Below are 27,076 nucleotides of genomic sequence, written 5' to 3'. Positions count from 1 at the left end.
CGCATCGTTTGGTTTGGTAATTTTCAAGAAAATTTTGAAATCATCTGCGTATGATAGGTGAGGTCCTTTCTAAAGCTTATTTACATCATTCAGATAGAGGATGAACAATAACGGTCCTGTCGTATTCCTTCTTTCAAATAAAACTATCGTTACTTTTTTCCAACTACAATATTAACAATTTATTTACTGCGAACCCGAAAACAAACCGTCCGCGTCAAAATTCCCTAATAGACTGAAAAACTCTCGCTGCGAACGCGATGCTGAATGCTTTCCCTCTCTTTTGCTCTTTTGATTCTGTGTTGTAGCTCAATCGATCTCGCTCTTTTCTGCATTCATTCTGTTCAGCCACTTGGCATCCGGGGATTTTTTTTATTATCGGACAATTTGGGCCGGAGGTTCTCCGATTTGCATGAAATTTTCACCAGAGGTAGAGCTCGTGGATACATGACCAAAAGTGAAATTCAAAAAAAATATAGTGGCCTATTTTCCCGGAAAACTCTAGATGAATTTTCACGATTTTTCTATATACCCCAAACTTTGAAAATTCATATCTCCTGAACTATGCATCGTAGAACAAAAGTTTTTTAGTGAAATCGAAAGGAAATTTTCTCAGCAATCTATTAAAAATATAAAAAGAAAAACATTTCTCGGAAAATTTTTCACCATGGAAATTTCATGCAAATCGGAGAATCTCCGGCCCAAACTTGTCCAATAATAAAAAAAAATGCCCATCCGCTTTTGTTGAAATGCATCTTCCTGTTTGTTTTCTCCTTCATTTGAGATTCAAGCGACTGCTAAACCGCTATAGTGATGGTCATAATGACACTGATGGAAATGCACTAGTGAATATTATGTACAATTCTACGATGAATTGAACATGTAAATTTTTCATATGATTGCTCCAAATTATCGTAACAAACGAATCATTAATCACTTAATTTACTCTATATTACTACAGGTCCCAAATGGCTTCCATGGGGAACTCCAGATGATGCAGCAAAGCTGTCCGAGAGAAGGTCTCCAATCTTTACGTTGAGTAGGCAGCCAGTCAAATAAGAGCGAAACCAACATTGAACAGCTTTTTAAGAGCACAAATCTGAAAAAATAATCAGCGTATCGAGCTGAAAACTTGATCGTTTTATCAGCACTATTTGATGAACAATCGATCAAGTTTTCAACTTGAAGAACGGTATTCTTAAGATTTGTGCTCTTGAAGATTTGAGGCGCGGCTTTGGTTCATTTTACCTCAAACAATTCAAGAGACAATACTTGAAAGAACTTCTAGATAAACCAATGGAGGGTTTTTTGTGGATAATACCTATAAACGTCAAGAATAACGTTATAATACACATTGAAAATTGAAATCATGAACAAAACCAGTGGGAAACATTGGTGGAAAACTCAAAAGAATCTCAAGAGTAATGCAGGAACGTATAATTAGCACCTTTCTATAGATTTTTTTGTTTGATAGGTTAATTTATGGCTAATTTACCATTCGACTATTCTCGGCAACCATAGTTGAAATACCAAAAACACATACCGTAAATATCAATGTAAGTTGCAGTAAATGAACGTTGCTTGTCGTAACTATTGTCGAATTGTGTGTTGTGAAGTTTTTTGCGTTAAAGAATGTTTATTACTATGAAAATAACGTAAAATTTCAAAATCATACACGGTGAAGTATTGACAAACACCTATGAGCTTCTATTTATAAGCAAGGATTTGAACATGGTATAAACTTGAAAGTTTGTGAGGATGCATGAGATTAATCCCTAAACCAGATTTCATCACCAAAGTCCAAAATTCGTACCAATTTGCTCATATGGTTGAAATAATAGAATTTCTGTTACATATCATTGAATTCCTTAGGAAATTGTATACATTTAGGCGTTTTCCGCGTAATTCTTGAAATTTAACTATTCGTTATTTATACAAATATTGCATTGTTAAGAATTTTACAAGCATATTCGGATTCAGGGAGCTTAAATTTATCATATAGAGTTGTTTTGAAAACATACAAAAATGGCATTGACAAGTGATCAATGTCACCCCGAAATGAGATCCTCTGATTTTTTATTTTAGAGGTATTTGTTAACACTAAAATGACATTTGTTAGAAAATTTCGGTACATAAGTCGATGAGGCTCACCTTCGTACTTGTTATCCTGCATTTAGTTGTTTGGCATTGTGAACATTAAAGAAAAACGAGACTAGAAGAACCGTACTGATTTAAAAAATTTGAAGCGTTGTAAAAACGTTTCCAACATGTTTTTGGGGTTCGAACACAAAGATATGGAGGTCATAAAAATAAGTTCCTTATCACTAAAAGCTCAAGTATGAATTTCCTAGTTTCCATGAAATTTTTATTTCTTGCAAACACCTCATAGACCTAACGTAATTGTAGATCGTCTTGTCTTTTTCTGCTTCACGTAGCTTACCGTCCACATGTAGCCTATTTTGCAGATCATGCCTGAGTTTCCCAGATCACTTCGGATCATTGGATGATTCTAGTATTGCCATCACTCTCAACACGATTGACTTGATGGTTTTAGGTTGTTGGTGAATTGTCACCACTTCCGTGTAATCTCAATTCAGATTCCGTAGAATCGGTGAATGTTCTTATGTTGAAGCTCGATGCAAAGTGATTCGTGTCACTGTTATCGGTGAATCAACCTGTCGTAAATGGAAGTGATTATTATTTTTCAAGGTTGTTTCTTGTATGGTAGGCCTGATGAAAGATTTTTGAACCAACAATTTGTTCTGCTAGGAATTGTGAATACCGTAATTCTATGGCTTTATTTATGTAATTTTTGAGTATTATATAATACTAAGAAGGAGTTATAATAACATTTTAGGGTCGAATAATGAATGTTCTTTGATAGTGAATGAAACCATAATTTTATAACAATATTGTATTTTAGTTCGATATATAAATGTACTACTTAGTAGTACAAAGAATAATTATACGATTAATAATCACATTTGATATCTACACTTTCTACACACTCTTTCAGTTTTCTACGTCGACTTACTAACTACTAAGTCTCATTACATCACTTCAATTGTGTTCGTATCTCACCTTGTATGTATTCTTCCAGACTTCGAAAAGACATATAGTCGAGTGAAATCGATAAAATATGGCCAGCGGCATAGAAATGTGGGTGATGATGGTCCAGGCCCAGACTCCGTAGAACTTCATCAAGGACGGCCGGAAGCTGGCATTAGTTTTAATGAGCGTGTTGATAAACCAGATGGACATGTTGGAAATCAGCAGAAATGTAATTATTTCTCTTCCCGGCTTCGAACGGTTCTGTTTGGAACCTTTGCAGCGTCTCCACCACGCATTCATTACAAATAGGGTTTGAATGGATGTTTGTACGAGGGACGCTATTTCTGCTATAAGCGAATAGACTGAGACATGCTCTGAGATGCCAATTGAGAAAAATGTGCCGATTATGCTGAACATGCAGTAGATGTAGATGCCAATCTGCGCCAACACCAAAAGTGTGCAATCCAGGCTGATTCCAGCATCTCCCTTCTTTTGAGAGAATTTCAAATCCCTCATTTGGAACATGGCCCATACGACGGCAAAAGTGGTTATCGTGTAGAGGATTATTTCGCTGATGGTGACCTCGATGGTAGCCACCCTTTGATAGTACTTCTCCTTTTGAAGAACAAAGTACATTATGAGCACGATGATGGTGAGCACTATGACCAGAATGCCTCCGAACATTCCCCGCTGCGCGTTGGAGCAGTCAATCGAGAGCATATTGGCGCTTTTCCCGGTAAGGCTTTTCCGGGAGCTTTTACGCGAACCGTTTCCACCGCGACCAGTTTCCCGAAGCTTCTTCCACATCTCGTACAGAATGACGGCGCAAATTAGCGAGTATTCGATGGTACACGGAAATAGGAACGGCGCTGCATTCTGTACCAGTGACCCCATTATGTTGGTCCGGTGGCATTCGAAACCATGCAGTGTGGGTGCGGTCAATGTATCGCGCTTTGTCAAGTGGTGGTGCGTGGCATTTAGAGTGATTGGGACCGTATTGAATCCATTGTCTGTGGAAGAGAAATGGGAGAGGCATAAATCGGTATTGATGGCTTTCTGTACAGAGGGGTCAGCTTTCGATGTGCGCTGTAATTGACTCAGATTATCCAAATGCTAGATTTGCAATGCATCTATTCATATGACGCAACATAGAACAAGTTTTAAATGGTTAAAGTACACACCTGATGAAGAAAGTGGATTATTTGGGAACTTTTGAAATAGAATTCTCAATTCGGTAAGACGTTTTTACTTAGTGTGGTTCATTTCGCATGAAGACTTTATGCATAAGGAAAATTTTCATTAATACTTTTCACATAATGACCATTTCGCATGTAGCAATTTCTTACTAGAGTAGGCCGCATTTTAATGATTGCACCTTTTTGCTGCCAAACGATCATTATGGGAAATGTTCACATATGAAATAATGCGAAACGTCGTTTTTAGAAACGTCTCATCGCGTTTAGCCTGACCGTATTCCTCACTCTTCTAGCGTCCCTCCATTGGTAGCATTCCGCGTCCTTAGCCAGACAGAAGCAGATGGGGATCATCTTGGCGAAAACGCGTATTGCCTCCACATATTTCCTACGCGTGCTAGTTTCTCTAGATTCAGTTTGTCTCTTAACGCTCTAGCTCAGGTTCTAACAACGTATTTCAATATGGACGGTGATACCATCAGAAGAAAGCTTCTTGATAAACCAATGTTCAGCATGATCCTAGCTACTTTTTAAAGGTGAAATCTACCACCAGACCTCTGAGAATGTAACTCAGGGAGTGTGGGGATGCCGCACCACCAACGAACCACTAAACCAGCCCATACACTTAAATGGTGTACACAGAGTGCACAGACATTACCCTCAGACCTTTTTCCCCCGGTAACATCTTACGGTATTACTTCGGGGAGGAACCAAGGCATATAGCATTTGATACATGTAGCAGGATGGGTTGCAAAATGGTGAGTCGACAACAGGAAGGATCGTGCAACATAGCTCTGATGGTCTCTACAAAAAAACACATTCAGCCAAACCTCTTTTTGCGCCCCCTCCATTTACGCTCCAAATTCCAACTTACGCACCCCCCTTTTACGCTCGAAATTCCAAATAACGCTCCCTCTTTTTACGCTCCAAATTTCCATTTACGCTCTTGCGTGATAACGAGAACCAATTTAGTAGCGTATTTTTGGAACGGGACCGATAAGTAGATGCCGGAAATCGATGTCTGACGCCATTTTGAATTAGAAAACGTTGCCGTTTGACAAGGAGGTTTTCGTTGAGGCGTTGAGGTTGGAGTGCAATGCTCAGAACTTTACTGAGAGTGAGTTTACAGTGGCATTAGTACGAGCGTGCGATGCAACCATGCCGAGGGAGGGTAAACCGAGACATAGTCGCCAGTAGGCTGTTTTTTTTTTTCTTCTAAGCAATGGGGGGATAATCTGCTCAACAGACGCCGTGTGGGATTAGGGACCATTTACTACATGCAAGCAGTAAACAGGACTACACCCCGACCCACTAAACCATTTCCATTGCCGCCAAACCCTTCGTCTCTCCGGGACCACCAAGAAGGCATTGCTTCGGAGAGGGGCTATTGCACATCGCATCCTCCAGGTTAGCTGCGTAGCCATGCAGCAACGAACATCGATGACACGCTTATGGGGGTCCACCAAGGTAGCATGCTGGCGCTTTGCCAGCTTCCCAGGTGGTCCTCACCTCCCGTTGTCCGCTGAAAGCGGGCAGGGTCGACCACTACGCCCGCGCCCAGCTGCACCGCAGGTATCAAGAATTGATACTGCGGGCTTCGCAATTTGACCTACTGAAGGCTCAGGCCCTATCAGCTAGCACCAGCTGGGATTGCTGACGAAGGGGCCTCCACCTGCCCCGAACAACCAGAGGCTCGTACCAACCCAGTAGGCCGGCGCTACGACAGCAGCGCTACCAGGATGTTCTCCCCGCGGCCACTTAATCGCTGTAAGGGTCGATTTCGACCGTAGGGCGCCGGTATGACCTACGTAGCCGACTGCGAACCCTTGGGCCACCTGTTGTTTAGCGTCTGCACTAGCCACTCCTCGAGTCCACTCGCCACCTCCTTTGCAGTTCCGAGATGATGTGGGTGAAAGCCGATGAAACGGCATTCCAGCCAAACTCGTCTTCACACATCCTCTGGACCAAATTGTCCGGAGTCGTGTCCCGACCGCATGTGGCTAACATGTGGTCACGCATTGTGCGGATTCGCGGGCACACGAACAAAACGTGTTCCGCCGTTTCCTCTAAACCTGCACAAACTGGACATTCGGGAGAACCCGCATGACCGAAACGGTGTCGATACTGTCTAAAGCAACCATGGCCCGAAAGGACCTGTGTCAGATGGAATGTTAGTTCCCCATGGCGCCTATTGACCCAGATATCTAACCTCGGAATCAACCTGTGAGTCCACACTCCCTTGGTGGAACTGTCCCACGCACGCTGCCATTTGACCATGGAGGCCAGTCTGGCAGTCCTGCGTATGCCTCTTGTGCCGCGCATTTCGAAGCACTCTATGTCTTCCATGATAAGGATACCAATAGGCACCATACCGGTGATGACGCAGAGTGCATCGTGTGACACGGTACGGTACGCGCTCGCAACCCTCAGGCACATTAGCCTATAAGTACTCTCTAGCTTGCTACGGTAGCTCTTGGTACTTAAGGCCGTGCCCCAAGCCGGGCCACCATACCTCAGTATGGACGAGGCGACACTGGCCAGAAGCTTTCGCTTGCTGGCGTACACCGCAGAGCTATTGGACATCATCCGGGACAGTGCCACAATAGCTGTGGAGGCTCTCTTGCAGGCATAATCGACGTGGCTACCGAAGGTAAGCTTATCGTCGATCATCACCCCCAAGTGTTTGACGGAGCGCTTCGAAGTGATCGTGCAGTCGCCTACACTGATCACCGCTTGCTGCACCGACTTTCGGTTGTTGACAACAACCGCCTCAGTTTTGTGGTGAGCCAATTCCAGTTTCCTGGAGCTCATCCACTCCTCCACAATTGCGATCGAGTGGGCTGCAGTCAATTCCACTTCTTCGATCGATTCACCGTAGACCTCCAGCGTAATATCGTCGGCAAAGCCAACGATGACCACACCCGCCGGGAATTTTAATCTCAACACCTCGTCGTACATGACATTCCATAACACCGGGCCCAGGATGGAACCTTGCGGGACTCCTGAGGTTATGTGAAAGCACTTCCGACCCACCTCTGTGTCATAGACTAATACCCGATTCTGGAAGTAACTTCCGAGAATCTTGTACAGGTACTCGGGTATCCCCAGATGCAGGAGCGCATCGGCAATAGCCGCCCAACTGGCACTATTAAATGCGTTCCTTACATCCAGAGTCACTACTGCGCAGTAGCGAATCCCCCTCCTCTTACGCTGGAGTGCTATCTCAGCGGTTTTCTTAACCGTCAGAATAGCGTCTACGGTGGACTTCCCTTTCCGGAAGCCGAACTGGTTGCTTGAGAGACCATTTACACTCTCAGTGTACCTCAACAGTCTGTTGGGGATGATCTTCTCGAGCACCTTCCCCGCCGTGTCAATCAAGCATATTGGTCTATACGCCGACGGGTCACCAGGTGGTTTCCCCGCCTTTGGCAATAGTACCAGGCTCTGCCTCTTCCACGCATCTGGAAATACTCCCTCGTCCAGGCATATCTTCATAGCAGATCTGAACATACCGGGAGCCTCCAAGATTGCGACTTTGAGGGCCAAGTTTGGAACTCCGTCCGGACCTGGTGCCTTCCCCATGCTTAGGGATTTTGCAATCCCTACAAGTTCCTCATCGGTTACTCTATCCTCATCGCCAGCCCCAATCCCCGGCTGTCCTACAAAAGGAGGCCATGGGCTAGGGTTGTGGCGCGGAAAGAGCCCCTCGATGATCCCCTCCAGTATCTGTGGAGATTGCTCCGTAGGAGCAATTGCACCTCTTGTCTTCGCCATAACGATCCTGTAGGCATGACCCCACGGGTTCGCGTTGGCACTCTGACAGAGTCCCTCAAAGCAGGCCTTTTTGCTTGCCCTTATCTCGGATTTCAGCGCGACTTTGGCAGCGGTGAACACCGCCCGTCATTCTTCACGCTCCTGCTCGGTACGTGCTCGTTGCATCCACCTCCTGGCCCGTAGGCAGGCACGGCGCAGGTTCGCAATTGCTTGAGTCCACCAGTACGTCGGTGGTCTCCCATTTCTAGGGTGGACTTTCCTAGGCATGGTCGCATCGCACGCACGCGAAAGCACCTCTACCAGTTCGTCCCCGCTTAGGCCGAGTAGGTTACGCTCACGACGGAGCGCCTCCCTAAGTACTTCGTCATTGAAGTACGATGTCTTCCACCTACGAGGGCTTGGCCGTGACCTAGCCGCTTCCTCTACGCGCTGCCTGCTGTTGTTGTAGACGATACTGTAGCGAACCGCCAGGTGGTCGCTGTGAGTGTAGGCATTGTCTACCCTCCAGTTCGAACTACTCGTTAGGCCAGGACTACAAAAAGTAACGTCGATAATCGACTCCGCTCCGTTTCGGCTGAAGGTACTTTTGGTACCAACATTAGCCAGATCGACATCTAGCACGGCCAGTGTCTCTAGCAGGATTTGACCTCGCTGGTTCGTGATACGGCTTCCCCATTCCACGGCCCAGGCATTGAAGTCACCCGCTATTACTACTGGCCTTCGCCCTGTCAACACGGTCGTAATGAAGTCCAGCATCTGCGTGAACCGCTCGTTCGACCAACTCGGAGGCGCATAGCAGCTACAAAAGAGGACCCCGTTTACCTTGGCGTAGGCTGTGGAACTCGACGATTGCCGATCTGCGTGCATGCTGCTTTCGGGATAGGAGAAGGTTGCAGAGAGCCCGCAACGACGCTGAAAGAGCAGATCGAAGACCAGCGTACAAGGTGTCAAAAACCGCTCTCAACAGAGAAAACAGGCTCAGCAAAAAAGCCTGTCTGTAGGAGCTCTGTGGCAACGCCAATTCAAACCCTTGGGGTGACGCCTACAGAATTGCAATGGCAAAGTTGAGGGCCCTAGCTGTACCACCCGATAGGTGTCCTGAGAAGATGAATACCATCATTGGAGCGCTATTCCTGTGACCCGACGAGCTGGCCGTCCACACCGTACGGAGCTCAGGATGACGAAGAAGAAGAAGCCCAGGTAACGAACTCGGTGGCGAAAGCCTTAAAACCAAGGAGGCCCCGGGAGCAGACGGTATCCCCAACGTAGCTTTGAAAGCAGCAATCCAAGAAAACCCGGATATGTATCGATGAGGGAAACTTCCCCGACATTTGAAAGCGAGAAAAGCTGGTGCTGCTGCTTAAACCAAGCAAACCTCCTGGAGGTACTTCAGCATATAGACCAGTGGTTCTCAACCTTTTTGGAGCAGCGACACCTTTTGAAGCTTTACAAACGTCTTGCGGACCCTCAAAGATGGATGTTCTTGAAATCGATGTTTATGGAAATACCAAATCTCTCAAAATGATTCACCCTTTCGGTCGTCACGCGGTAGACCATCGCCAGAAGCACCACGCTGTTGCTGTCAACGAAAAGCGAGGTTTTCTCAGCTATGTTGTACAAAATACAAAATACGTCTAAGTGTTATCTGGTATACTGGACAGGCATTCCTGCAAATCATGTATGTAATCCACCACAGATCTTAATAGAGAAATCGTCGATGCAAGAATCTTGCTGTGACCTCTTGGATGAGTTCACTAATAATTGAGTCAGGAATCTACCTAGTAATTTTCAATAATACGACAAGAAACTTTCATAAAGGATCTTGACAAAATTAAACATTTATACAGGGCTAATAGGACAAACCACTTGGGGTGTTTCGTCATCTAATTGTCTGAACCAGTAAGCCGCATTTATGTACGGTTCAGATTAAAGCAAAGAACTTTGGCACTTCTACGATCCATTTCGACGGAGAATTTTTTCGATTAAATTGTCTGAACCTTGGCAATACGAAGCGCTAGAGAACAACGCATATTGTGACCAAATATGAGCTCAATAATTCTAAAAAGTCCTGTCGAATCCTTATTTTAATTAGGAATGAAAAGAATAAAATACTTCACATTGAAACATTTCGACGAACATTTAATGACGTTAATGTGCACAATATTGTCCAAGAATGTGTGCTGACGAAAAAAAATGGGACGCGGTAAACAGGTCAATCGTCCAGCTGATGTCTTTGGCACTTAACGCAGTGGATAACTAATGGCTCTGAGTCGTTGGGGCAGCCGAAATCGTCGGACCGACCTTGGCACTCGACAAAGAAGTCTGTTGGAGCGAGCATATGAAAGAGGCCAACGGACGCGACTGGAGTATGCTAGAACCTCCGCCGGGGACTAGACCGAGTAGATCGGGCGCAGCATAGTATCGGTAATAAGTCGTCGAGGTGCCTGCAAACAGGAAGTCATCCTTCAACCGGAATTGCAAGACCAACCCCGGCACTTAACCGACCAACATCGTGTCGATGTAGGCTATGTCCTCCCGCCGGGGACTAGCTTAGTAGATCGTGAAACAGCACCGACAAAAGGTCGCCGGAGCCCCTGTGAACCGGAAGCTTCTCTCCATCGGAATCGCAGGACCGTCCTAGGCATCTTCCCGGCCAGTTTCGGAGTAGGTTGGATCCACCATCGGGGACTAGCTGAGAAGATCGCGTAGCTGCAGTCCTTCTGGCTGAGAAAAGCTAACGGGGGTATGCAAATAGCGACGATCCGATTACCAGAAGCAGCCAAAAAACTAGTCGAGGCTGGTTAGGTCAAGGTAGGCTGGTCGGTCTGCCTGCTGAAACTGATCCCTCGGGAGACAAATTCAGTGGAGAGATGCTTCAGATGCATGGATTTCAAATCCAAAAACAGCAAGAAATGTGGTGAGGAAGGTCACGTTGGCAGGGACTGCCTGAAGACACCCATACGACGAATGGATTCCAATGTTTCAAATACCAGGAGGCGAAGGAAGGTCAGTAATGATGATGTAGATAACTTTTGGATGCACATAAAAGAAGCGAGCCAAATGACGTGAATTTGTATCACATTTCTAATACGATGGTGTCTGATTCGGGAAATGTCAATCATAGCGGCATCGTTTTCATGTTCTTCATCATGTAAAACTACATTTTTTCTTTCAATACATCTTTCAGAACCCATTTTTACGTCATTTCATCACTTACATCATGTGTCATTCAGTCATAATGTGAATTACGTCCGGAGTGATTTTCATTATTTTTAAGAGTGTACTACAGTATCGCCAGATCAGCTGCACTTAACAAGGAATCAACCAGACGACTGCTTGGGACTATCAGGCACCCTTAGTGTATACATGATGGTGATCATCTATTTATTTAGAGGCGATAATGGTGCCTGCCACATCAGAATGCAAAACAATGAGGGGAAGGGAGAGGAATTGATGATGCGTCTACGCCACTTCATGCGAGAAGGTGTAGGGCTGGTATAATTTTTTGACTTGCTGTTTGGTTAGCAGACTGCCTATGTATCAGGCGTAAGGAAAGGCGTGTTATAATGATGGAAGAATGGAAGCGTAGGGAGCTTTAGCCAAGCTCAACGTAAGGCCGTGCAACGGTCTCCCTGGCACATTCAGAAAAGACGGTAGGGAATCCATCATCGACGTGACGTTTTGCAGCCCGTCGCTGATCACCAATATGAACTGGGGAGTTAGCGTAGAATACACCCACAGTGACCATCAAGCGATCCACTACTGCATTGGCCAGAGAAGTTGTGCACTATGGCAGAGGAGGAATGGAGAACGATGGTGGAAGACGAAGCATTTCGACAAGGTTCTCGCGTTGTTGTACTGGCAAATGGTCATTGGGGCACCTGAGAAGCGCTTGTGATCTTCCGCCTCCGGTGAAATCTCTGTCGGAGTAGGATAGATCCACCCCCGGGGACTATTCTGAATAACATATGACTGGATGGAGTCGTCGGAGCGCCAGTGAACCGAAAGTCATAGTCCAACTGGAATCGCTGGACCGACTTCGGCTTACCACCGACCAGTATCGAAGCATGAAGAAACGCGGAGTAGGCTAGCTCCTTCATGGGAGCTAGGCCGAGTAGCATCGATCGTCACAAATCAGTTTTGATATTTTACACACACAATATGGATTAAAAGCTAGCATTTGACATATTTGCAGTATAAATACGGCTTCCTATTTAATCTATATTGACATTTTCTCTTAGGCTGGCCAAAACCGGAGCTTTTACCCTAACGCGACGACATTAAGCTCCAACAGCGAACTAACAGAACAGCTAGAGACTGAGACTGACGAAATGCATGAGCACAGCCCTACCCCGATGAAATAGAGTAGAGTAGAGTAGAGTAGATTGAGAGTTTGAAATGTTATTAAATTACAACTTTAAAAATCTTTCATTTAGGGTTTGTTTATATATTACGTAACGCAAAATTTGCCAATTTAGACATCCTTCCCATGTGATAGCTTTTGTATGGAAAATTTTAAATTTTGTTATGGACCGTAACACTATGTAAGACTCTCTCCCTTCCTCTGTTACGTTACGTAATATTTGAACGATCCCTCACGGGATAAATACAAACCGATCAATTTTATCAGGGTTTGGAATCTTTGGAGCATTGACGAAAAACTGAATGAATCATCTATTTTCACGGAACACCTTCGAAAATCCGGTGTCGACCGGACGAAATCGGAAATCTCACCTGTCAGCAGTGCTGCAGTCGCATCGTGCGTTATCCCCTCGTGAGCGATGTGTACAATCTCGTGCTTGGCCTCTTCGATAATCACGTACAGCCATTCGCACAGGTTGGTGGCCAGCATGTGCATCAGTCCGAAGCGGGAAATGAATTTGTGTCGGGTCATGTGCCGTTGCGAAACGCTGGTGAAGAACAGAAACTGCATCTGCACAATGCACAGAGCCATCCGAGCGGCCGGAATTAATGCAATTAGAACATTTTGACATCTTTCATCGCCTGTGTGTCGTCGGGAATCAAGAAAGGGGACAAGAATGTATACATCATGGTGAGCACAACTATATTATCAGTGGAAGGCTTTTCTATGTAGCCGACGCAAATGCGATTCCAGCCAATTCTATACCCGTTCTATACTAGCAACTGGTTGGCTCTTCCCGAGGGGAAATCGAATTGAATTTTGTGCTGAAATTGCATTTATTTGGCTTCTTGTAGCAGAAGTGTCATTCAACTTACGTTTTAGTTCAAAGTACTGACCAAACTCTAGGCCCGAGTAGACCATGTTACCTATTCCGAAGGCAACCGCTCCCACCCGCAGGTAGAACGATCCTAGACGATGCTCTTTAGGCCTGAGCATGTCTGGTATGGTTCCGCCGGGTTCACCTGTGAAACGGATATTTATTGAAAGTAAAAACCTCATCAGAATGACGTCACAGATGACAAAGATTCTTTTCGTTGCAGTCATATAATGCTGGATATGAACCCCAGTCTGTGCTGGCGTATCTAATCGAAATAATCTATATGACTAGATAGCTGCAATTGCAGTAAGAAAGTTTGAAAAAAGCACCGCACACGAGTTTCACGTTATCGAATTTCACAGACATGAGCGATGGCCGTAAAGACATAAAATGTTGATGACCTGTGAATTACGGCAATCTCGTAAAGCTACGTGGGTTAGAGAGCAAACATACTTACTGTATTGACCCAAAATATAGTTCATCTTGGAGTTGTGGCGGAATTGCACGACGTAGAGGAAAATCGCGAAGACGAAGCTGAGCGTGTACAGATACAGGTAAAAGCCTCTGTAGAAATGGTGTGGTGCACTTTCGGATACGACATCTGTGATGGGGAAGGCGATTCCTAGGACTATGAGCAGCTTGGCGTACAGCGCTGATATGGCTGTGCTGAAATGATCTCTGAAAATATTGATAACAATCTGAATTAGTATTACTAATGTAGGGGAGAGATATGCAGGTTAAGCATAGCCTTGATTTTGAAAATTCATGTAAATAACTAATCTAAAGGACTGGACTTTGGCATGACAACAGATGGGAATTGGTGCGGTTTGGTTTTAACAGAAGAAAATTTGCAAGAGTGTGACGAATACACTAAAACCTTCGTCTGCGTAATGAATTGACCACAAATAGACTAAAAAAAATACTAGCTATGAAGCGAAGAATATGCTAATTTGCCTTGATATTCTTGATCAGCCAGTGATTTCATGGTGTTCCATAAATATAGCTAGCCATACTGCTTACAGCAGCCATTTTCTGTCAATATTTGAGTCTTTTGACTGTTAAAAACTTTCCGAAACCTCCTATGAGAACAGACTTTCTACAATTTCTACTAGTGAACTAGTAGGGGGGTCCCGTAGCCTCGAGGTTACGCTTTCACTTCGCAAGCGGAAGGTCATGGGTTCGATTCCCAATCCCCCCACACAAAAACTCCGTCCAGCCACCAGAAGACGCCGCACGAAGGACCGTGTATTGGGGAACACAACCATCCTTCGTCAGTATCGGATGGTGACTGAGACACACTGACCCTCTTTGTAGGCTGTTGCCTCACACGACACGGAAACATGGCAAAATGAACCACCGCACACCAATGGACTTCGATATGGATATGGATTGGACGAACGACAGCACTCTCCTCTACCTGATCGGTATGAGAGAAATAGCAATATGAACTATAAATATATTGATACTCGGCATAGTAGTGGCCAAGAGCACGGAGTGCTTAACAAATAAAAGTAAGGAAAAAAATACTAGTGAACTATTAAATGTTGATTATAAGGTTGGTACTGAAATAGGGATTTAGGCCATTTGGTCGAATGCAGTTTGGTCAGGTGCCATCTGTAGTCTAGAAAGGTACTTACTCCGCCACCGCTCGGTTCTTGTTCCGCATGTCCATAACCGCAGGAGGAAGACTCTTGCTGTCGTCTTTGTGGTTCAACGAGAGCTTACTGCCGTGCCGCTGCAGAAACTCGATCAGATGCTTTTTGTGTGAGCTGAATGACATCCTGGGTAGAGCGTTGAACAGCGATGGCCGTCGTGATCCGCCTGCATCTGGCGATGGTTGATCTTCGAGGTCCGTGCTGTGACCCGTATGGCGACGACTTCCCGGCTGGTAGGCGAAGCTCACATTCGGTGTCAACTTGGGCGATGTTTGAATCGGTTCCATCAAAGGTGTTTTTATTTGTGCCAGCTGGGCCATGTTGCTCTCACTGTAAGAAAAACGAAATAATGGCGTTAATTTATAGATCAATATAGCTACGGCTTAGAAAAACTTCTTTACAAGTGTCTATAACGCCGCATTGATCTGATGTCATTTTCCATGGACGAAAATGAGCTGCTACTGCCCAAATTGGGTTCATCCTTCCCGTTGACTTGAATTTTCGGCAAATTCATCAGCAAAGCTGGCTATTTTGAAGTGATTTGATCGGAATATCTTTTGTCACTGCATGCTTCGAATTGTCGCACCCATTGGGATACGTTGCTGATTCCGCAATGTGTTAATTGGTAATGCGAATAGCTTGTTGGCAGAGCGTGGGTTCAAACCAAACCGAACTGCTATAGGGTGGTTTTGATATGAATAGATCGATAACTGATAATATTAACATTCATTGTCACTGTCACAAAAAAGCTACTAGACGATGCACTTTTTCGCATCGTCGTCTAGATTATGAGTTTAATAAAATACGATTCCTACCGTTTTGAACCAGATATTGTACAGCCTTTCTAGACGGTCAATACCCATAAAACATTTAGGTTACTATACAACATTCGTTGAATCTATCTATATAAATAAAAATGGATTGGTGTTTGTATGTCACGAAATGGCTTACGAGTGGGTCAACGGTTTTGGATGATTCTTTCTCCGTTTTGTTCGTCAAGGGTTTCGACGTGTTTGTGTGTTTAGAAATCTCAAGATATTCACCAGGAAAGTCGGAATAACGAGAGTGAACAGAACTATAATTTTGTATGGGACGATCCTGGGAGGGAGAAACCGATACAAAATTTCTGTACGTCATAGTGAGCCGGGATTCCGCTGTCACGTACTGTCACTGTGAGCCCAGATCTCAAACATTGGACTAACATGGAAAGAGCGCGTAACTGATTAAAACACATTTTCGCATTTCATCAAAAGTGACAAAAATCGAATGGAAATCAATTCATGCTCATAATGCAAGTAATGCCACGTGAGCACCTTTCAGTCAGATTGAATATAATGCATTGAAAAACGCATCGTTTTACTTTTTCCAATGAAAATTAATATTTAGTGCATAGAAAACTTTGGCCCTTTTTTCATGTTTGTCAGGAAAGATCGAAAGTACAAAACAAAAGAAAACAAGCGATTCTCCCCAAGCCTGCCTTGATTGTTGATGGCAAGCTGGAGTTATCTTGCAGTTCAAACAAACGTTGTCTTATATTTCGTGTGTAGTATCTGTGCCTCCCTCCCAGGGACGATCCATAGCGTTTTTCAACAGCCTACTTGATGGCAAGACGAAGTTTACCGGGACCACTAGGGTAGATGTACCAATAGTGGAGGTACTAAGCGCGATTGAACTTCATTTAACCACCCTAATTCAAGAAGCGCAATTAATGGTCATGTTGATGTTGTAACGGGAAGTAACGACCATTGACTTAATGAGAAAAATGATTTCATCGCAGTAATCCACGGCATGTCAGTGAAAAATAATACCTCCACTATTGCTACGCTGTTCCTTTAGTTGCGGTATTTTTTTAATTTGTGTTCCTATAGTTGCGGTATCCGTTGTTTTCTTATGGGATCCTCCACTATAGGAACACTTTACCGCAACTATTGGTACAAGCAAGAACAGTTTTAGCAAATTAAGTGATATTTCATCAGTTTTCAAGCAATTTGGACGCTCTTTTCAACTATTGCGTGTATAAACAAGCCAATACGTCGATTGGCAGTGTCGGTTCTGTGGCTAATGCAATAAAATCAGTGAAAACGGCACTACCGCAACTATAGGAACACCCACAACTAAGGGAACACTTACCCTAGTAGCATATATATATTCAGAAGTTTTTTTCATTTTGGACAGTAGACAGTTTTAGAATTTTGGACAGTAGATCAAATGCATGGGCGTAGACTTAGTCTTGTTGATAGGGGTAGAGGTTTCTATATGCAGCATGGATAACATTTCAGGCTTCTTTCAAAGATCTGTTCAAAGGTTTTGGCAGGAATCTGCAAAAACTAAAACTTTCCACCATTGCACTCGAGTGTAGAGAAACGGCACTAACATCGCATGGTCACATATGCTCCACACCAACGATATCGAACTCATTGGAATCGATCGCAAGTCGGTAAAGGAGACCATCGTACCTGAGAGGGAGGGGACAGCGGGGATAGACCTGACTATTAATTCTACCAAAAAGAAGTGTGTAGAAGAGGTATACCATAGATATAGAGTGTTTGATACTTCCGGTGGTTCTCATTAGAAAGCTCGTTGATGAATATGGAGAACGGCAGAGGACCCAAGTATCTCCCATGTGGCACTCCGGACGAATTGGAAAACGGATCGGATGAGTCTAATCCAATTTTTACTGTGAGTTGACGATCCGTGAGGTATGATTTGGACCAGTGAACGAGATCACGTGAGACGCCAAGTTTCTCAAGCCGAGCGAGTAGTATCCCATGGTCCACGCGATCGAAGGCGGATTTCAAGTCCGTATACACTGCATCTATTTGCGACCCAGAGTCCAAGTTACATAAACAGAATGAAACAAACTGGACAAGATTTGTGGCAGTTGATCTTTTAGGAAAAAACCCATGTTGATCTGGGCTGATGTAGTTTTTGCAAGAAGCAAACAACATGTCATTCATGATGATCTGTTCGACTGACTATTCAACCTTACATCTCATTGTTCTATTTGATGAAAGTGCTTATGTACATGATCAATTATTGCATACTGTTTCAGTTCTGTCATATTGTTACATTTTACCGAACGTACAGTCAAACCTCTCTAATGCGGATCTGAATTCAATTTTAGGCTTCAACAAAACTAGAATCCAAAATTTAACAATTTCCGTGACCTGGAACTATTTTTAAATCACGTTTGAAATCAGTGTGGAAATCACATTTGAATCACCCCTAGGTAAAATTTACTTCGGGACAGGCTGTCATTATGTAAATTGAAATGTCAATCAACATTAAAATCGGGTTAAAATTAGAAAAATGTGCTCTTTCGATAAAGCTACAATTTTTCGTTACTAAACAACCCACTACCAGAAAACACCAGACAATTTTTTAGAGAAATGATTGGATGATATTTGCAACAAACAAATTGAATTTTATGTAATAAGTACGTAGAGGGCCTAACTGGAGATTTTTTTAAAAGAATTTCTTATGCATCATCTGGTGGAATGTTTTAAGAGATTTTTCTATCAATCTGATAGGAATTGCTTGAGTAATATTCTGGTGACGTCAGAAAGCCAGAGAAACTCCAGAAAAATCCGTTGAATTTCAACTACAGAACTAGTTTTTAAAAATTTAAAAATGATTTTATTTGGGAATCCCAAGTGAAAATTGGTGATAAAAATTCTTGGAGGAAGCACTGAAAAAGTACGTAAATAACTTTTAAAGAACTCCTCGTGGGAATTCTCAGAGAATCACTTTAATGCATATGGTGGAATACCCAGAAATGTTCGTGAAGTAATCACATGGGTGGGGATTTTTTACTGGACTTTTTTCACATGCTGGATTCACATGCATTAAATATTTTCCGTAGTTCTAAAGAGATGAGCCAACTTTGAGTTTTAAATCTCTTAAATAAAGGTATCATATCTATCTATTTTGCATAGTGAAAATTGATACTCAAATATCGTTGTTGTGCAGCGATATGAGACAAAATCACAAACAAGTAAAACTACTACAAATCTATGCAAACTACGAAATTTGTGAAAATCGTGATTGTTGCAACCGACATTGCTTCCATACAACAAGAATTTGCTGAGCCCCCCTTGGCTCCCTGAAGGAAAAAATCCTAGCTATGCCAATGGTCATCACACATGTCTTCTAACTTAAAAATGTGTTATTAAAACCTTGTAGCCATATTTTGTTTTAGTTGCAATGTTATTTATCCAATTTGATTAGAAGGAATTCAAATTTTGGTCGATTTATGGTTTAGGGTAATGCACAAGAACAAGAAGTCGACGCTTGATAGGAAACCCTTCATCAAACAAGTTAAGGCAAAAATCTTGTACCTTATCTTTTACTTGTTGTCCTTGCAAAGTATTGCCTTTGACTTTTTGTCTTTTTTTTCGTAATTTTAGACTTGTTAATGATCTGCGACTCCCCCCCCCTCGTAGATTTGTTTGAAGCATAAAGATGCATAAGATTTGAATTGATTCCAACCGGCACATTCGAAGCCACGCTTGTAGTTATGAGTTCCCATTCGTATCGCTTCATAAAGCAGTAATATGAGAAGCATAAGATTTAGGGCCAGATAGTGAGCTTGATGAAATCAATGTTATGTTGCTCTCTTCTTCTTGAAATTTACGTCTTCGTCTTCTTCTTGTAATTTACGTCTTCACTGGGGCATAGCCTGCTTCTCAGCGTAGTGTTCTTATGAGCATTATTAACTGAGCGTTATTAACTGAGAGCTTTCTTTGCCAAAGTTGCCATTTTCGCATTCGTATATCGTGTGGCAGATACTATGATACTCTATGCCCAGGGAAGTCAAGGAAAATTCCATTACGAAAAGAACCTCGACTGATCGGGATTCGAACCTAGACACCTTCAGCATGGCTTTGCTTTGTAGCCGCGGACTCTAATCACTCGGCTAAGGAAGGCCCCGCTGAACGTTTCTCTTCACTTATCTATCTATCTATCTTCTATCTTCTTCTATTTTCTATCTTCTTCTATATAAATAAAAATGGAATGGTGTTTGTATGTCACGAAATAACTTACGAAGGAGTCTACGGATTTGGAAGATTCTTTCTCCGCTTCGTTCGACAAGGGTTCAGACGTGTTTGTATGTATAAAAATCCAATGATATTCACCAGGAAAGTCGAAAAAACGCGAATAGAGTTTTGAAAACAACTTTACTAACCTAATTTGGGCTTCCTTAAACCAAATATGCTTGCTAAATTCCCAACAATGCAAGATTTTTGGAAATAATGAGCATTTAGTTTTCAAGAATACCACCGAAAACGCCTAAATGTGGCAATTTTCGAAGGAATTTTTCGATATCTATCAAAACTTCAATTCTTTAAACAAAATGAGCAAATTCGTACAAATTTCGATAATAATATCTGATTTAGGGATATATTACAAGCATCCTTGCAAAACTTTCTGGTTGACACCATGTCCTGATCCTTGTTAAAAACTAGAAGTTTATAGATATCAGCCAATACCACACCAAACACGATTATGGAATTTTACACTATTTTCATAGAAATTATATTATTTAAGGTGAAGCGGCGTGTAACTCAAAGAATCATTAGAATCATCATTGATGTAATAGTAGTAGTGTCGCCTTTCCATGTACATTTTCACAACAAACAAACAAAAAATATAACATTTGTGTTAAGCATATGTTTATGTATACACATGGGAAATTTAGTAGATTGACGAGTATTGGAAGCCAAAATCTACTTTTCAATCGTACATATCAAAAGAAAACATAATGATTTAATGAAGGGCAACGGAATTTCTCTGTTTTTAATTGGATTTATCACATATTTTGTTATGCATCGGCGCGGTTTATGTTTGCAAGAGACGACGGTGTTCCCAGCTGGTTGGTGACAGATTTTTCTACCAATTGTTATATGCTTGTTTTCGGAACATTTGCTGCGTATTATAAAAACTTATCATTTTGCAAAAAGATTTTCATCACAAGATCACTGATTTAATAAAATTTTAATGATTTTTGTGATAAATTCACATTAAATGCTATGATTTTACAGTTAGCAACTCTGACATCACTGCGCTCAACGATCGCGATGATTGTGCACACACGATAGACGCATCCCGACCTGAGACGAGACCTCGCGGAGTCGGTCTTCGTTTTCTGCGATTGCTGAGTTTTTTTTTCTTATTCCACTCAGTGTGTACATCAATATTGTGCAAGCCGTTCAAGCTTTCACGCGACCATCTTAGCAAAAAAATAATTGCGTTTGCATCACGCCGAAGCATAAACATCATTTTGAGTGAAATTCCATGCCAGGAAACGTAGCAGACTCTATAAATAACTAGTCTCATGTTTAGATTTTTCTGCATCTTTGGAAAAACTGCTACGCTGACCGAGCTTTTTAAAAATAGTTTATTTTGAATACAATACTTTTCACTTTTTCAGCCATAAAATCGATGGGCTGGATTGGACGTTTCGTGACAGCGGAATCTGGGCTGCATATGACGTTGATATTTTTCCTCTTCGCGAGTCTCTCTCAGATCCCGACGCATCGCACTGTGGAGCTTGTCCTGATTTTGGGTGGCTCAAAATGATAAACTCTTGGTATGATTTTATGCTTCGTAGAAATAGTTTCTAGTAATTTGTAAATAGAAAATAGTTCGTAGTAATTTGAGACACTCGCAAACAAATAGCGTATCAGTTTCAATGAGTTTCTATGCTTTGTCCATCCTTTCTGAGCTGAAAATTACTCCAACGGTAAAAAAGTTGGAATTTTAGACTATAAGCACAGTTATGTCTCAGTGTGCGGTGGCGGGGTCGAAAGTCACCGCTATAATAGTTTTGAGTGTTGCGTTTAATAAAACATTATAAATCATTTATTCTCGTTTGAAATGTGTTCCTTTAAGGAAAGTGAATGAAAGATTTGTTTAGCGGAAATGTTGTGAACGCAATATGATATCCAAAATACAAATCTCGATTACTTTTTCAAATCGACGTAAGTAACTTCCATACGGTTTTGAGAAAATTAATTTAGAGCAATCACAACCTGTCTTCTAAAACTGTTTTAAAATGAATCACCTTTTTAACATTTTTTCGACGTATACATTGCTCAAATTTTGCATACAATGAGCTCGCGTTCAAAAACTATGGAGTTCCTTTTATTTCACACAAGAATTTTATGACAAAATGATAAGCCGTTTCATTCAGTTACTTGCGACGTTTTTCTACCAGTGTAAAATCGACTCAAGTAGTGTTTTGTTTTGATTCGTGGTTAAGTCACTTCGTCTCTCCATACAGCGGGGCGGCGAAAGTAGTGGTTAGGTTGCGAAAGTTGAAAATCTTACTTTCGTCGTTTTGTAAATTGGAAATTAAACGTTCTAAAAGTGAAAAATCGAGTTGGTTCAGAGCGAAACGTGTAGAATTTTGTCTGCGAAACACGTAGGATCGATAAAGTAAGTTTGTATACTTTTTTGACTTGAGTCTATATGAATAAGTTTTCGAGAAATGCTTGCTGCAGAATTACAAAGGGAAAGGTAAGCACCTTCTATTTACAAGTGTAGTTGTGTGAGGCAATGAAATGCGGCATAAGATCGGATTTTTTTTTTTAGATTACAAATCTCATTTATATTGTCGCTAAATTTATAATGCTGTATCTGGAAGTGTTGAACAAATATTGGAATACCACCTGAAGCATTTTTATTCGTATAGATTATCCATAAAATAAGGTGATGAGCAGTTATATTTAATCGATGCTGCAAATACCAATACTTTCATAACAATTTGTTGATGATTTTAGAAGAAGCCATTTTGTGATGACACACCAAAAGGCCTTAACATAAAAAGCTTAACAACATACAATTCGACAAACGACTTTCATTTACTATAAGTGTCATTTATTTTTGTGCTTTATTAGTAAGAAATAAAATCATATGACACGGTGATCATTTCACCCGAATTTACGGTACAGGTTCAAAATTTTAGCTACAACAGCAATCAATGCTGGTTGGATTGAAAATGCATGTTCTTTCAGGAATGGTGACTAATGCTGCATACAGTCAATTTGTGTTAAACTCTTTAGTTTGCAAGCATTGTATATAGGCTTAAAAACAAGTTTTCCTAATCTATAAATTGACCAGAATTCTCTAATATAAAGAACAGTCAATGTTCGAAAAAAAAATTTCTTGAGGGAGAAAAATGAGCTGGTCTTTTGAGTTTCCAGCGTTACGAATCATATACACGAATGAACATCATGGATTCACATCGGATAAAAGTTATGATTCGGTGAACCGCAATCTCAAAGGAAAGCTGTTCCTGTGTTAGAATGAATGTTAAATTTGCCTTATTACTGTGTACCAATATTATATACCCTGCTTCTCGGTGTAATATTCGATGAGAACTTCTACAGTTATTAACTAAGAGCGTTATTCGTCAATTGGCCTTTTGTATGTGTATATTGTATGGTTAGCACATGTATACTATATGGCGCCGTCCACAAATTACGTAAAGCTCTAGGGGGAGGGTGAAAGTAGGCTCAAGCGTTACAACTCATACAAAACATTTAAATTTTTCATACAAAAAGTGTTACAAAGGGGGGAGAGAGGGTCAACAATTTCTAGTTTAAGCGTTACGTAATAAATGGACGCTGCTTATGCACTGGCAAGTTAAGAAAATTTCCTTTACGAAAAGTTTCTTCTTCCGGAAAAGTACAACCCCTCATGTTGGTTTTGCCGAATAGTTGCACGTTCACCGGTACGCCTATTTTAGCCGCATGATATCACATAACCCAGTCCACTTAAAACGATTTTATATCTGTTTTTCAATGATTCTAACTTAGCTGTAGATTCTTCATTTCACGAACGAAAGAAATACATCAACTACAGCATCACCGAGAGGTAAATTCGTGAAACCGACGACTTTTCTCATATAATTCTTTAACTTTTATCGTGTGAAGTTTAAACCATTTGGGGACCCACCTTCCGTCAACGTGACGAATCTTTTGACGATTAAAAGTAGGGGAACTTATGTATTATTGGCAGTCTAAGCCGATGCCGCGCTTCTTTTGTAATTTTATCGGCCATCAGCAGACAAATTCCGTGTTTGTCTGTTCACTTTTACCTATGCGTTGCTCAATCCTCTATCGATTCACAACGACAGACTTGTCAACATGCTTTTGGAAAAGTTTTAAATACAACGCTGCGAACATCTCTTGTCAGTGTGACTATTGTCGGCAGCCTAAATCTCTTCGGCAACTTTCCCATAAGAACTGCTGGTGAATCTCTTCGGCAGCTCCAAATTAGTCGCATTTTGAACCGTGTTCATTTGAATTGATGCCATTTCTGGCGATATTGTTTGCTCAGGCTCGGAAATCTCGTCAGCGGGAAGCGGGCAGAACAAAGAATCATCTGAATATTTTCATTGATTTGTTTCGATAGAAAAATACTGAGTACTTGGCGTTCGAAATTTGGTTGCCGATAATAGTCGAATGGTGCCGAAGCCGTAAGTCTCCCTAGGTATCGCTTGAATATGTTCTGAACAATTTTCAAATGTTCTAAGTGAGGCACTCTTTATTAACAATTTCTGTAATCCTTCAAATACTTTTTTTTATTCTTTCCAGTACTGTAGGCGCCTATTTCCAGTATTGCGTGAGATTCAGATGTCATACTAATTATCTCACCAACTCAGTGATAATACGGTAGCTCATTCGGTGTATTTTTAGCTAGCGATTAAGGTAAATCTTTCTTCAAACAATAACTTGCCAACAAATCTGCCTATGAGCCACGAGAAACCTGCGCAAACGGCTTCATCGCGCGAAACATCACTTCCTCTGCTCAAATAACAACACGAAACTTATCACCAAAGACGGCGTAATAAACAACATCACACCTTGCCGACTCCTCTGTAACCGTGTTTAGCCGCTCACGTTCAGTTTTCCTGCGACCAGACTCATCCACGGTAGCGACACCGGCAACCCACTCAAACTCATCCATTTGATCTTCACTAAATCACCGCAAAACAAGTTCGAATAAATAATATTAACAGAAGCACATGCAAATCACGAATCGATGGTGCTCCGGGATTAGTTTCCAAAAACGCGATCCGATTCCTTTTAGATTCTGTCAAAAACTGAACCCTTTTGGCTTATGGGGGTGAAACATCCACTCCATACCGTTCAGTGTGGTTTGATTGTACGCATAGTCTTCTGTCAGGCGCGCGGAAAAAATATGCTCAATCCATCTTTCAACCGATGGAACCTGCTTGTAACTGGATTACACAATCTAGCAGTTTCATATTTGGATGGACAGAAATACGATTATGTTGAACTCCATCAAATTCTGGTTAGTCTATTTCGAGCAATGTCGCACTAAGGGGTGTTTGGTACCGTAAAACGGGGTAACTTTGATAGTTTTTTCGAAGAAAACTTGAATATTTATGCATGCTGTTTCAAAGAATAATAATTTATATTTTTAAAACAAGTACTGGCATCCTAGCTATCGATTGCAGTCGATAGATTTCCAAAAGATTTATTATGAATGGATACAAAAATTTTCATATAATCGAAAGTTGGTTTTCTGTTTTGGGGTAACTTTGATAATGGAGTATGAATCGAACAAAATTGAATGAATAACGAACATTTGTAGGGCATTGCATACCTCTAGGCGTTTAACGTTATATGGAAATTTCTGACTTAGATTACAGGAATGGTCCCAGTTTGTGAAAATGCTATTCGCTAAGAGATTTGAGACCGTATTCAAGTTCTATGATAACTAGGCTGTCAAAGATAAGTGGCAAACTATTTAAAACTACATCAAATAGTGATCGTAGATCAGATTGTTTGTAAGCGTTTCGAAAATGCTAAAATTGTGTCAATTTTTGATATTCGTATAAAAAGCCTCAAATGCACTTGATTCCAATGAAAACAGGTTTGACATGAAGTGTCATACTAATACTCTTTACTTTTGCATTTGTTTTGCTTAACTGATTTACCCAAACTTCGTTATTTCGTTTAATATATTGTTGGTCTCACACTATCAAAGTTACCCGCATTATCAAAGTTACCCCGTTTTACGGTATTTGGTATTATGAGTTTGGTGTAGTGCGCAAGTCATCCATGATATGTACATTAAAATACCATTCAAAACGTGTTTCCTTCTAACTGAGGGGCTGGCATAAACGTGATATTTTTATTTGCATTTACAGACCCCCTCCCTCCTCTTGGGCTTATTGAAATTTTGAAACTTGTTTGGGCTGTGGTCACTGATTAGACCTCTCTCCCTCCTAAATGACTACGTGGTTTGTGGACGACTCCAGAACATAAAGATACGAACAATGTTTAAAATACTTATGGCCATCTAGATTGTCTAAATACCCCTTAGTGCGTCGTAAGCTCGACGATTAGCGTTTCGTAAGAAATTTTGGTTTTCCCATAATATTTTTTTTCATTCTCAAAACGGTGCCAAGAAAGGTAAAAACCATGGCTAAATGTTGGTCAAACAATAATGCATCAATTCACGCCTATCTCGGTTACCATTTATCAGTCTTTCCGCTTTTGTCGACTCAGGCAGAAGGAAGGTAGGTAGCTCAGTCAGTTTGCTAGCGGAAGAAGGCCCAGAAGCAGCAGCAGGCGTAAGAGTGAAGTAGCATCGTCAATAGTCGATAGATTATCATAACCAGGACTGTAAATATTTATCAGCTATCCGTGGGTAGGATGAGACATCGGCTTCGAGTGATAAAGACCGACACTGAACCGAGAGATGGTTGATGTTGGAAGTGCAGGTAAACGGAAAATCTAGTTCGGTATTTTTCTTGTCGCGATCTAGTCGCACAATGCAGATCGGATATGTTTCGGAATGTTTACTAATTTTGTTTGTGCAGCAGTTTTTTTTAAACTCATCAAGTATTGTTACAATTGGATTTGGGTTTTAAGATACCCCATTTAACAATATTTTGTATTCATTGTATTTCTTTGCCATAATGTATCTGAGTGTAAAGCCGATTCAGTATAGTGATATTAGTTACCCATGTGAACTTTTTTTATGTTTATTCAAAACGAAATCAATTATGTTGTATGTTTATCATGATAATCATGTATACTAAGTTTTTTTCCCAACATTATTTTGCTGTTTCTTAGCGTCATAAGCGCAACTCACAGTTTAAAATGATCATATCATTCTCGAAATCTTT

At 41.6% G+C, this 27,076-nt stretch overlaps 1 protein-coding gene across 2 annotated transcripts; it reads right to left on the bottom strand.

Annotated features, from left to right (window-relative positions):
- Positions 1-2,334: 2,334 nt before the first annotated feature.
- Positions 2,335-25,044, bottom strand: LOC5565276 (otopetrin-2). Of its 2 annotated transcripts, none has more exons than XM_001649549.2 (7): positions 24,779-25,044; positions 14,893-15,240; positions 13,713-13,933; positions 13,254-13,400; positions 12,750-13,019; positions 3,079-4,058; positions 2,335-2,672 (listed from the first exon to the last, which is right to left on the bottom strand). In XM_001649549.2, exons 1-7 carry the CDS (start codon positions 24,880-24,882, stop codon positions 2,619-2,621), a joined length of 2,124 nt encoding a protein of 707 aa, XP_001649599.2. In that variant the 5' UTR covers positions 24,883-25,044; the 3' UTR covers positions 2,335-2,618. The 2 variants fall into 2 exon arrangements, with proteins under 2 accessions (XP_001649599.2, XP_021701702.1); XM_021846010.1 differs by lacking the exon at positions 24,779-25,044 and adding an exon at positions 15,312-15,480.
- Between the last annotated feature and the right edge of the window lie 2,032 nt (positions 25,045-27,076).

This window comes from Aedes aegypti, chromosome 1 (assembly GCF_002204515.2).
Source record: "Aedes aegypti strain LVP_AGWG chromosome 1, AaegL5.0 Primary Assembly, whole genome shotgun sequence".
Lineage (NCBI taxonomy): Eukaryota > Metazoa > Arthropoda > Insecta > Diptera > Culicidae > Aedes > Aedes aegypti.
This window is presented reverse-complemented; position numbering and strand designations above follow the sequence as displayed.

What these genes read in the sequence shown, in the direction of transcription:
- LOC5565276 (XM_021846010.1), bottom strand. Translation starts at nt 15,424, where the DNA reads ATGAATTTGCCGAAAATTCAAGTCAACGGGAAGGATGAACCCAATTTG. An exon ending in CTATATTTTGGGTCAATACA is followed by an intron (nt 13,401 to 13,712) that starts GTAAGTATGTTT and finishes TCCGTTTCACAG; the next exon opens with GTGAACCCGGCGGAACCATA. An exon ending in GACTGCAGCACTGCTGACAG is followed by an intron (nt 4,059 to 12,749) that starts GTGAGATTTCCG and finishes TCTCTTCCACAG; the next exon opens with ACAATGGATTCAATACGGTC.